This window comes from Pteropus medius, unplaced genomic scaffold, assembly GCF_902729225.1.
Source record: "Pteropus medius unplaced genomic scaffold, Ma_sr-lr_union100, whole genome shotgun sequence".
Taxonomy (NCBI): domain Eukaryota; kingdom Metazoa; phylum Chordata; class Mammalia; order Chiroptera; family Pteropodidae; genus Pteropus; species Pteropus medius.
Genome location: NW_024355331.1, coordinates 14,333 through 26,996, shown reverse-complemented (window position 1 = coordinate 26,996; position 12,664 = coordinate 14,333). Strand labels below are relative to the sequence as shown.

The 12,664-nt window shown below is 53.9% G+C and overlaps 1 protein-coding gene across 3 annotated transcripts; it reads left to right on the top strand.

The window, feature by feature from the left end:
* Nucleotides 1-544: 544 nt before the first annotated feature.
* PLPP2 (phospholipid phosphatase 2) lies at nucleotides 545-7,325 on the top strand. Of its 3 annotated transcripts, none has more exons than XM_039858648.1 (6): nucleotides 545-739; nucleotides 2,930-3,081; nucleotides 3,304-3,581; nucleotides 5,346-5,403; nucleotides 5,635-5,811; nucleotides 6,010-7,325. In XM_039858648.1, the coding sequence occupies exons 1-6, from the start codon at nucleotides 688-690 to the stop codon at nucleotides 6,157-6,159; spliced, it is 867 nt and encodes a 288-aa protein (XP_039714582.1). In that variant the 5' UTR covers nucleotides 545-687; the 3' UTR covers nucleotides 6,160-7,325. The 3 variants fall into 3 exon arrangements, with proteins under 3 accessions (XP_039714582.1, XP_039714584.1, XP_039714581.1); XM_039858650.1 differs by having other exon boundaries at nucleotides 547-698; XM_039858647.1 differs by lacking the exon at nucleotides 545-739 and having other exon boundaries at nucleotides 966-3,081.
* The last annotated feature ends 5,339 nt before the right edge of the window (nucleotides 7,326-12,664 follow it).

Below are 12,664 nucleotides of genomic sequence, written 5' to 3'. Positions count from 1 at the left end.
CAAGAAACCGAATGCATCTGTGTCCCTCCACAACGCCAGGTTTGTTGAATGTGGCCCTCGCAGGTACCACGCAGGTGAACACGGCACACACAGGGACGCACAGAGGCTCACGGGACAGCGGAGGGGTGGGCGTCAGCGTCTCCACTGCGAGCTCTGTTGCCCGCGCGCGCGGCCGCCGCCCAGGGGTGGACGTGCAGCTCGAGCGAGTGTCGGGCGCGCTCTGGGTCAGGCCCGGGCACCGTGGGTCAGAGGCGCTCAGCGCCCTGGGACCTTACAGGGTGGGGGCCTCCTCTTATCGGCTCCTGCAGGTGCGGCTGCCAGTTCTGCGGTTTTGGGTGGTCCCCGCGTGTGCCAGTTGACATCACTGCCATCGTTCCCTTGCTGTCCATCTTTGTAAAGTCCCAAAGTCCCGGATACTTTGGGCTCTGCGCACCACACGACCCGGGGCAGCTCAGAGGCCGCTCCTCCCGCCCCCACACGCCCTCGCCGGCTCCTTCCCGCGCGGGCTGCGGGGCAGAGTCCGCCCCCTCCCGTCCGATGCCCCACCCGCCGCCGCTGCCCGGCCCGGCCCGGCCCTGCCCCCCGCTCCCCGGGAGGCCATGTGACCCCGCGGCCGGGCTGGGGAGCGCCGGGGACGTGCTGGGACGGGCCTCGGGCTCCGGGGCGCTGCCCAGGCCGGGGGGCGGCATGGAGCGGAGGTGGGTCTTCGTGCTGCTCGACGTGCTGTGCGTGCTGGTCGGTAAGAGCCGCGGGGACCGGGCCTGGGGGGGGACCCCTTCCCAGGCAGCGCCGGGAGGGCTGCAGCCTCCACCTGTCAGAGGCGCCCTCGGGGTGGGGTAACTTGACGCAGGACCTTCAGTGCCTTCCCAGCCTCAGTTTCCCCCGCCCGGGGCAGCAGAAAGTCGCCACTGCGGCCGCGCGCGCCCCGCTCCGGCCCTGGCGGCGATTCGCGTGCGCGCAGCGGCCCCAGCGGGCGGACCGGGTCGGGGTGCGGCCGCGGGTGCCCCGCCGACGACCTCCACGCCCCCGGCCCGGGACGCACGGCGCTCGGGCGGGATTCGAACCCGCGTGGGCCCGGGACAAACCGAGAAAGCCGGGCCCCAGGCTGCGGGCGAGCCGCGCCTCGGGCGGCTGCAGAACCTGTTGGGCCGCTTTGCGGGCCAGGCTGGGGGAAGGGGCCGCCCCAGGCGTCCCGGGAACAAAGGCTGAGTGTTTGCTCTGGGGCCGAGGACAATGGCCCCGGAATTCTACCGCCGGCGTGGGAGGGGCCCCTCGGCCAAACTCCCCCTGCCCCCCATTCTGCTTCTTGCTCCCAGTCGGAGGGGACCGAGGGAGGGCGAGGTCAGTCCTGATGGACGGCAGAGGCCAGGCTCTCTTCCCGGGCCTCCGGATCCCCCTTTTGCGGTGGGCGGGCGGAAGCAGGAGCAGTCCCCTGGGCTCCGAATCCTGAGCACATGGCATTCGTGTAAGTATTTGTGTGGCAGCTACTGTACGCCAGGCACCAAGCGACATATGGATCATTAAACCCTTCCCTCCGAACAGCCTGCGAAGGACCTGCGCTTAAAATCCCGTTTGGCCAGAGGTCACGCCGGGAGGCAGAGCCGCGATTCGGTTCTGTTGCTGCTGCCGGTGCCGGGGGGCGGTTGGCCCAGGCAGACCCTGCTCCCCTGTTAGAAGATTCAACACATAAACAGTTCGGTTTTTAGATGGTGACAGGGCACTGACGAAACCCTGGGGGTGAGTGGAGGTTGTTGGCCCTGACTCCAGTGCCCAGGAAAGACTAGCTTCGCTTCTGATTTGGGGGCCGGGGACAGGAGTGGGGAGCTCCCTCTGCCTGGCGCCAGGTCCCCCGGAGCTTCTCTCCTCCCTCAGGCCACCTTCTCTGAGTGGCCTGCTGACAACCCCTTTAAAAGCTACTGTTTCCAGCTCTCTCGGGGCCTGAGGCAGACCTGTTCTCACTGCGTCTCCAGACTCAGCGTCGGCCTTGCTCATGCAGCCACTGGAGGGTCCTCTCTGGGTCCTCTCTGGGTCCCCCGGGGCCCCTGAATTTGGCCTTTTGGGAGGAGTTGGCCCTGGGGTCCTCCTCTGGAATTCAGGCCCCAGAAAGAGCCTCGCCCTTTGATACTTGTCACCTGCCCTGCCCTGGGCAAAGGACACCCTCCTGCAGAGCAGAGAGCCCTCTGCACAAGCCCCAGGGCGACCTAGGCTTTTCACAGTCTGGTCCTGACTGTGGCTACCGAAGGTGGCTTTGGACTGAGCTCAGGGCCAGGAATGTCTTGGGCACTGTGTAGCCGGCTTAGGGACAGACATGTGAGTGTAGGTATGTCAGCTCTGCCCCGGGGAGTGACCCTGATCCCTGGCTGGCCCAAGGGTGAGGAGCAGGGTGGCCTCTTCTTTTAACAGATGCTCCTTAAACACCTTGCTCGGGCTCTGGGACTCAGTCTTGAGCAGACAGCCCCCGCAGGTGCTCACGAGGGGGCCGGGGGATTACATCAGGCGTGGTGATTGCATAATTACACCTGAGGACCAGAGTGATGATGAGTGGGCCAGTCGGGAGGGTGGATGGAGCTGAGACCAGAGAGAAGCGAGTCAAAGATGTTTGGGGTAGACAGTGGGGCGTGTGCAAAGGTCCTGGGGTGGGTGCTTGCTGGGTTCGTTCGAGGAGCAGGGAGGAGGTGGGGTGGGGGTTGGACTACGTGCCTGGGGAGGCTTTGCTGTCCTTATGACGGTGATGGGGAACCCCGAGGGAGTATCAATGGGGTCAGTGGCGTCCCATTTGCCATGAGCAAGGCTCCTGGCTGTCTGGTGTGCAGAGAGGTGACGAAATCAGAAGGGAGGCCGAGGTACGTGTGCGAGTGCCAGTCCCGGGGGCTCGGCTGGTGCGGGGAGAGAACCACGTGGCTCCTGGCTTCTCCTGCCCCACCCCCAGCCTCGCTGCCTTTCGCCATCCTCACGATCGTGAACGCCCCGTACAAGCGAGGCTTCTACTGTGCCGATGACTCCATCCGGTACCCCTACCGGCCAGACACCATCACCCACGGGCTCATGGCCGGCGTCACCATCACCACCACCATCATCCTCGTAAGGCAGGACGATTGGAGGGTGGGGGTGGGCGGACGGGTGGTCAGGGTCTGCTCTAGGAAGAGGGGGCTCCCTTTGGAGATCCCACTCCCCCAGTGGCCTGGGGAAGCCGGGAACTCTTAAACCGCTTTCAATGGGGAGGACCGAGGCCCCAGGCCGGTGGCTGGCGGGGACCCCACAGCTGCTGCCGTGCCCACCGGTGGCTCGGCGGCTCCCTTGCAGGTCTCGGCCGGGGAGGCCTATCTGGTGTACACGGATCGCCTCCATTCCCGCTCCACCTTCAACAACTACGTGGCCGCGGTCTACAAGGTGCTGGGGACGTTCCTGTTTGGGGCCGCGGTGAGCCAGTCCCTGACGGACCTGGCCAAGTACATGATCGGCCGTCTGCGGCCCAACTTCCTGGCGGTGTGTGACCCTGATTGGAGCCGCGTCAACTGCTCCGTCTACGTGCAGGTGGAGAGGCTGTGCAGGGGGAGCCCCGCCAACGTCACCGAGTCCAGGTAGGCCCGGAGGCACCTGTGGCCTGGGTCTTGCAGACGAGGTGGGAGGGAGGGGTGCCGGGCCCTGGAGCAGAATCGTCGGCGTCCAGAGGGGTGACCCGCAGGGGCGACCTTCCCCCACTAGAGCTCGGGCCCCCCTCTTCCTTTTGCTCTGTCCTCACCATCGCGACGGACAAACTTTTGCTTTATCGACGTCCTCATTACTTTGGAAGACATCGAAATACAATGTACGTAACATAAGTCACTAACTTACCCAGTTTGACGTGTGCGAGTCATCGGTTTTTAGCGCATTCACAGCACACGCAGCTGTCTTATTCCAGGGCAGCTGCGTCACCCCGAAAGGGAAGGAAGCCCACGTCCTCACCATCTCCCCGTCCCCCGGCCCCCTTCCCGTCTCTGGCCGGGCCTGTTCTGGACCTTTCGTACGAATGGAGTCATACCCTGCGCGGCCTTTCTTGTCTCGTTTCTTTAATGCTTCCAACTTCATCCACATCGTAGTTTCCGTCCGTTTTTGCTTCATTCGGGGCTCGGTCGTGAGGGGCTCCGTGCTCATTGTGTCTCGCGGGACGGGCCATTCTGTCTGCCGACCGGTTCGTCTGAGTGTCCCTGTGGCTTCGCGGGGTCCGGCCGCGCTGGCCGCGTCTCGGTGGCTCTGCGCACGGGGCGCCTCGTCCATTCTCGTCATTTCAACCGTTTGCGTCTTCGAATCCGAAGCGAGTCGCTTACGCACATGGTGAAGTTGGACTTTTTGAAACTCCGTTCTCCAGTCTGTGGCTTTTCGTGGAGCCTGATACATTCGCATCCCGCGGAGGCGCCGGTGAGGGAGGCCTTGCGTTTCTTTGGCGTTTGCTTTTTCCATCTTAGACATATACTCGTTTAATCGAAAAAAAAGCAATCGTGGAGGAAACAGTTTTCCTGTTTCTAATTCCCCCGTTACAGCCTCCTTTTCTGGTTAAATAGGTGTTTACGGGTCCTGAGGTTTGCAGACAGATACGTGACGTGACGGATGCAGTAAAAGCCCAGCTCACACCGCTGGCGTCTGTACGGTGGTTCTTTTCCTAATTATAGATGAAAAATCAGGAATGCTAAAGCAAAGCGACATGAGTAGTGACTTTATATCTCGTAATTACCTTTTCTGGCCTTTTTGTATGTCTTCGTGGGAATGTGGGTTTCTTTCTAGCACCCTTGACTTCCCGGCACATTTGTGGCGTGTCGAGCTCTGCATCTTTATCTGGAAATTTCTTAATTTCTTCTTCCGTCCCAGAGGATTTTGCCAGACCTAGACTTCTTGGCTGACAAGTTTCCTGTTTCGGTTCTTCGGAGACGTAGTCCGGTGCCTTCTGGCGGGCGCGGGTTCTGATGACAAGGTGGCCGTGAGGTCACCATGAGCCCCCAAAGAGCCCCTTCCCACCTCTGCCGTCCCGAGGTCCCCCGGCTGTCGGCAGCGTGACTGTAACGGGTGACTGGGTGGATGCCTTTGGGATTTTCCTTCTCAGAGTTTATTGAGTTTCTTGGGTGTGTGGGTTAATGGTTTTCCCCACACTTGGGGGATTTTTCAGCCGTTATTCCTTCAGATGGCCTATCCGCCCCTTCTCTCCCTCATCTCCTTTTGGGACTCCCATGATGTCTGACAGCAAACACGCTTCTGTGTGAGGCTGGGGAAGTCAGGGGCGGGTTGGGGTGCAGGGGGGAGGCGGAGCCGCTGCCCGAGCTGCCCGTCCCGGCCTCCGATCGCGCCTCCTGATGCCAGCCGTTCCTCCTCAGACTGTCTTTCTACTCCGGACACTCCTCCTTCGGGATGTACTGCATGACATTCTTGGCGGTGAGTCGGTTTTCCAGGACCTGCTGCGTGCGCCACCGCGGCCGCCTCATCATCGCCTTTGGCTGGGCCTCGGGTGCTGAGTCTGTACCGTGGCGCGTGCGTGCGTGCGGGAGGCGGCGGCGGGGCTCAGCTGGCTGGTTCCTGACAGCTGCGGGCGCTGGGCCCCGCCCGGCTCTGCGCCCTGGGCCTCAGGCGCGGGTGGCCCTGGCTGACCCGCCCTCTGGCCCGCAGCTCTACGTGCAGGCCCGACTCTGCTGGAAATGGGCGCGGCTGCTGCGGCCCACGGTGCAGTTCTTCCTGGTGGCCTTCGCCCTCTACGTGGGCTACACCCGTGTGTCCGACCACAAGCACCACTGGAGCGACGTGCTCGTGGGCCTCCTGCAGGGGGCGCTGGTGGCCGGCCTCACTGTGAGCCGCCCCGCGCCCCCTCCCCCTTCCTCAGCCCCCCCTGGGTCTCGTCCGCGCCGCACCCCGCTTGCACCCCGCTCTCTGCCACCCCGGTCTGCTGTGCTCATTGCCCCCAGCGCGTCCCCCCGCGTCCCCTGGGGTCCCGCTCCCCCTGGAGGCCCTCACCGTCTGCTCCTCTCCTTCCGGCCCGGCTGCTAGGTGCGGTTCGTCTCCGACTTCTTCAAAGCCCGGCCGCCGCAGCACTGCCTGGAGGAGGAGGAGCTGGAACGCAAGCCCAGCCTGTCTCTGACGCTGACGCTGGGCGAGGCTGAGCGCAGCCACTATGGGTACCCAGGGCCCAGCTCCTGAGGCCGAGCCGCCCAGGCAGGGCCCGTCTGGGCATCCAGCAGGGACTCAGGGTGTGTGGGTCCGGGTGTCCGTGGAGCTGGCAGAGTCCTCACCTGGCATGGCGAGGAGGGCTCTGGACAGGCTCCCCGCCCGGAGCTGGTTCTCGGAGGGGTTTTCATCAGCCCCACCTGCTGTGCACTGACCAGGGGTCTGGGGTTGCCCAGGGCAGCCCAAGTGGTTGGAGGGGACCCTGTCATCATAGCTCCCTCTGTACCCCTTCTTTTGTTGGTTGTGGAAGGTTCCAAGAGACCCGGATAAATGCTGTTTTTGTAAAATATGATGCATATGTGGATCTTTAGTACACTAGGGCCTTCACGTGAAGGGCGCCTGTGTTCGCCGTGACGGTGGCGGTTCTGAGGCCCGTTCCTGGCAGAGGGGCCTCAGCCGAGCTCAGGTGCCACAGCCTCTGGCGAGGTCACCGAGACGAAAAAGCAACGGCCTCGCCTTCAATCAGCTGTGTCTTCCAAGGGCCCCCAGTTCCTTTTCCTGGAGAATGACATTACAAACTGACATCTGGGAGGTGACCGTGCTCGGCCAACGGTGCGAGACGTCTGCGTGCATCCCGCCTCTGCCCACGCCCCAGTCACCGGGACTTCCGTGTGCGACAGTCCAGGTCCATCCCAGGCGGACGACGAGCGTGTCCTCTTGTCTCAGCCCGATCCCCTGTCACATGGACACTGTGTCCTGCCCCTCGCTTCTCTGTAATGTCCCACTCCGACGGCCAGTGAGAGAACTGGCATCTGTGCTGGCTTTACCCTCAGGACAGCGTTTAATTCGTTAACTCCATTCCAGGTCTCTCTAGCACGGTTTCGGAATCGTTCACTGCCACCCCCGAGGGGAAGGTTTGTAGCAGAGAGGTCACGTCTCTGTACAGTGCATTTCGCCTTCCGTTCGTTCCCAGAGTTATCCGGGTTGGGACCTTTGCCCCGCCACTAACAGTGAGTCCGCACATTTCTAGTACAGTGACATTCTGTGGCGCATTCTGTATCCCATCCGTGCCCACACCCTAAAAACCCCTAACTTGAATAGAGCATGTTTTATTCTTTGGACTGTAAAAGTCTGTGAGATCTGTATCTAGTGCTACATTTACGGTTCTTTGAAAAGAAAAAAAAACATTTATACAGTGACGTTTTATTTAACAGCAATAATTTCAGTGGTCAATAGCTTTGCGTCCAATTCGTGAACTTTCTGAGTAGGAATTGTGCTTTTTTCAAGGTTTCGGGGAGTCTCAGAGCGAGCCCAGAGGCCACACAAAGTGCATCTTAAACAGCACATGAGGGTGTTTTCTAGAAGGAGTAGAATCATCTTTCGAAGCTGTATGAATGTGGAATGTTTTAAAGAATCTAAGGGACTGTGACTGAATTTCTCCCAGTCACCGTCCCAGTGATTCCCCCTGGCCGAACCACCTCACTAGTGCCCGTCCCCACCCTGCTGGTGCACGAGGTCCGGCAGGGCAGGATGCAGATGGAGCCTCCCCCACTGCCGACCTCCTGACCCTTTATACACCTCGTGCAGAGTTTTCTCCCTCTGCACCTCTTGCTTCCCCAATGGATGTGACAGTGGAAAAAATATGGGCCCTCTCAGGCAGTCCACGACAGTGGAGAAAGACTTATAGAAGGGCAGCCGTGGCAGATGAGACAGGCCTTTGGTACAGGTTTGAGCAGAGTGCTGTGGAATCAGAAATAACAGGAACTTCCTGGTCAGGAAATGTGATTCTTTATCCTCTGCTTCCACCTCGTGTACATTTTGGGAATCACAACCAAATATAGGTCATCAAGTGTAGGTCATCATGAATATTCATTCTCGGCTGCCATCTGGTAGGCAATTTGGGAATAACATGACAGTGCTGTTCATAAATAAAGTTATTTCTGCCGCTTTTTTATGTTCATTTTGAAAATAACACCCAGGGTATGTCGTTATGAATAAAATTTTTTTTGCTGCCATCTCGTGGCTATTTTGAAAATAACACCCAAGTGTATGTCATTAAAATTTATTTCCTGCTGCCATCTGGTGGGCATTTTGGGAATAACACCAGAGTGTATGAAATTTAAAAAGTTACTTTATGCTGCCATCTGGTGGACATTTTTGGAATAAAATCTGATGTTCGTCACCTTAAATATTCATCGTCTGCCTTCATCTACTGTGCATCTTGAGAATAACACCAGAGTGTAATAAAATGTATTCTTGCTGCCATCTCGTGGGCATTTGGGGAATAACACCATAGTGTATATCATGAAAACCTATTTCTGCTGCTACATTTCGTATGCATTAAAAAAATAGCACCTCGGGGTATGTCATTATGAAATTTGTCTCTGCTGCTATACAATGTGAATCTTGGGAATAACAAGTGCATGTCACGAAAAGTCATACTCTGCTGCCATCTAGTGGACATTTTGAAAATAACACCCTACCGTACGTCATCCTCAAAATTTATTTTACGGTGCCATCTGGTGGGCGTTTGGAATAACCCCTCAGTTTATTTCTGCTGCTATCTGGTGTGCATTTGAAAATAACAGTCAAGGGCCTGTTTTTACGAAAAGTTTTTTACTGCTTCTCTTTCACGTGTGTCCTTGGGTTAAAACACAGGAGCACATGTCATGAAAGTTATTCTCTGCTGCCATCTTGTGGGCATTTTGAAAATAACAGCCAAGTGTATGTCATTATAAAAACTTCTATTCTGCTGCCCTCTGGTGGGCATGTTGGGAATAACACCAGAGTGTAGGTAGTCATGAATATTTTTCCGCCTCCGTCTCATATGCATCTTGGGAATAATAGCAGAGTGTATGTAATGAAGTTTTTCTCGTTGCTATCTGTTTGGCATTTTGGGAATAACACCATAGTACATGTTATAAAATGTTATTTCTGCTGCTATCTCACGTACATTTTGAAAATAACACCCTAAGGAATGTTATGAAAACTTTTGACTGCTGCTATGTCATGTGCATCTTGGGAAACACAGGAAAGCTAGTAATGAAAAGTATTCTCTGCTGCCCTCTCATTGGTATTTTGAAAATAACACGTAAGTGCCTATCGTAAAATTTATTTAAGCTGCCCTCTGGTGGGCCTTTTGAAAATAACACCCAAGTATTTCATCATGAAAATTTATTTTCTGCTGCCAGTTTGTGTGCATCTTGGGAATAACGAGAGTGTGTCATAAAATTTTATACTCTGCTGTCATCTGTTGGGCATTTTAGAAATAACACCTGAGTGTTATAAGAAGTTATTCTCTGCTGCCACCTAGTGGACATTTTGGTAATACCAGCCTAGTGTATGTCATCGTTAAGTTATTCTCTGCTGCCATTTCGTAGGCATCTCTTTAATAACACCCAGGGCATGTCATTATGAAAAGTTTTTCTCTGCTGCCATCTCGTGGGTGTTTTGAAAATGACACCCAAGTATAATGTCGAGATGCACACAAGATGGGTGCAGAAATCAAATTTGTATCTGAACTACACTCAGATTTTATTTTCCAAATTCACACCAGATAGCAGCAGGAAATAAATTTATGATGAAATATACCTGGGTGTTATTTTCAATGTGCCCGCAAGATGGCAGCAGAAACAATGTTTCAAGACACGCAATCTTTGTTTTTAAGAATAATTTCTTGTTACATGCATTCTGGTGTTATTCCCAAGATGCACATGAGATGAAGGCAAACAATAAATATTCACGATTACCTACACTCAGGTGCCATTCCCGAGATGCCTGACAAGGCAGCAAAGAATAAATTTTCATCACAGAACTGGGGTGTTATTCAAGAGATGCCCACGAGAGGGCAGCAGAGAATAATAACGATGACACACACTAGGCTGATATTACCGAAATGTCCACTAGATGGCAGCAGAGAATAACTTTTCACAATGGCTCTACTCTCCGGCCGTGGTCCACCATGACACCTCTTCAGGCACTGCCTGTGGTTCCCCACTAATGATTTTTGAATTAGGTGTTGCTAAGTCAAGGGGACCCTATAATTAAGCATAAGAGAAAACAAAATGCCATGATAAATCAATTCACATTTCTCCCAGTTGCTCATATTTTGAGATGCAGCGAGCTTAACTAGAGGAGCCTGATTTGGCACAGGATCAACTATAGACGTTCTGAAAATGACTTATAAGCATCTTTGACATTCTTATACTTCTATATCAATTCTGTTTAACAGCTGGATTTAGTTGTTAAAAATTATGAAGTAATTTGGGTTAACCTATGTACACAATTCCGCTAAGTGATCTACCATAAAAGCTTACGCTTGAAAAACCCTATTTGCCAAAGCCCGGTCAAGAAGGATGTCTCTAACACCTGCGGCTGAACAAACTCCTCCGTCGGGGGGGAGGACTGGGGACAGACTGGTTGTCCTCGTGCCGAAGTATTCCTCCCAGGTGGACCACCATGCGACCCCCACGTGAGCACGCGTGGGCACCCCCACCCGCATATCACGCTCATGTGATCTAGTGTGAGCCCACACTGTGTATGCTCTGCCTTTTCAGAAAGCCAGAAGAAGCTTCTTGAGGCTTCCAGCGGCGCCATTGTGTGAGGCAGGCCTGGTATCTCTGCAGCCTCTGGGAGCTGCACCAGGGACATGAAAGAGAAAGTGAGGAGAAGTGTCCCAAATCCAAAGGTCCCAAATCTGGACAGGAGTGAGTGCCAAGTGTGGGGAGAGGTGCTGTCTGTCTGCAGATGACAAAGCAGAGGACACGGCTTGGTGAGGAAAATTCTTTTTATTTTTAATTCTGTGGTGTAGCATAGTGAGGGTGAGGAGCACTGAACATGCGTGTATCTGTTTTTTTGCTTCATGATATAGAGGAACTAAAGCTCTATGATCTATTAGTCTGCATATAACAGAGGGAATTCCTTCTACCTTAATTCCCCAGGCTGACAGCTCCTTCTGTGCCAATCGTCTGGATAGTTCTGCCTGAATGAAGGAGTTTGATGATTTCGTAGTCTTCCTTAGGTCCCAGGTTCTGTCTCTTTCTGCGCACTTAAGATGGATTTCAGAAAACTACAAAACTTCCATCTTTTTATGGTGGCAGGAAAATTAATGGCTGGGTTACCGCTAGCTCCTGGAAACTTCTGTAGCTGACAGATCATGGTCTTCCACTGGGAGAAATAAACGTTATTTTCGTTCACCCTGTCAGCCTTCTTGATCTCTTTCTGTGGTCTTTGGTAGAATTTAGAATCGCTGTGAGTCTTTTTCCTCTCATCTATGCTTAGACTGTCATGAAAAAATATTTGTGAAGCTTTAACCTGTGTCCCCGGAAAGGTTCTCGTCTTATTCTGCGAGAAAGAATTCCAGGGTAAGGTGAACAGCTGGAGTTCTTGTGGGTCCAAACTAGATTCTTGCTGAATTCCACAAGAAAGAATCCAAAGGCAAGATGAACAGCAAGCAGGAAAGCACAAGTTTTATTCATGTTAAAGTACTCACCTGAGGAGGTGGAGTGCAGGCTTCACCTTGAGAGAGGAAGAGGGAGGAAGGGGTGGGCAGAGAGAGGGAGAGGGGCAAAGTCCCGCTGAGATGGCTGGTTATGAACTTTTTGTTCTCCCTGGAGGGAGACCTTGGAAAATTGTGGTGCCGACTTGGCCTTGTTGTCTCCTCCCAGTAGGTGGGGAACCTGGTTTTCTGCCTTTTCTTTCTCATATGGTGTTTCTGGAACTGTGTTAGTGTCAGGTGCACAATGGGAGCTGCAGTATTTGCAATACGGATGAGATTATAATGATATTAGAATTAGCCAAAAGTTTTGCTTTGACCAAAGATGGCATCTAGGGTGGAAAAGACCGGTTTTGGCTTATTACCTCAGCTAGGGCTAAAACGGGGATGGATGTCTGAAGAAAGGAAAAATTTCCAGAGCCATATCCTGGAGGGGGAGGCAATGTCCTTGCACTACCTGTTCAGCTCGTCACTTGGACTTAGCAATTCCTCATTTTGTTTATTGAAACTTTTCTCCTAGAGATGGTCATTTTTTTCAGTGTTTTTTTTTGTCATTCGACATACAAAGGAAATACCATAAAGATAGAAAGCCTTTGGCGTCTTTAGTTAAGCTGTCAAAAGGCTTATTGCTTTGAGTCGCTATTAAATTCCTACTATTAATGGTCAGACTTTGAGTCGCTATTAAATTCCTACCATTAATGGATTCTTTGAATTGGAGAAACTCTCCATTGGAAAACGTTTTATAGAACTCTCATGACAAGCTGCCATTTCACAGGTAAGACATCAGGGTGTTCTCTACAATTATTAGTAATTCTGTCTACGTTTTGATCTCTATTTGTGAAACTTTTGCGTTTGTCTGTGTGGCAGGATGTTTTTGTCTCTGACGGCTATTACTAGTTTGTAATATTTGATTGGCGTAAAGGAATTAAATGCGGATATAAATTAAGAAAGAAAATAGAAAGAAACTCAAATGCATTTCAGGATCGTATGATCAGAGACAATATTTGATGTTAAAGCTTGGTTAAGTTCGGTTGGATTACGTAG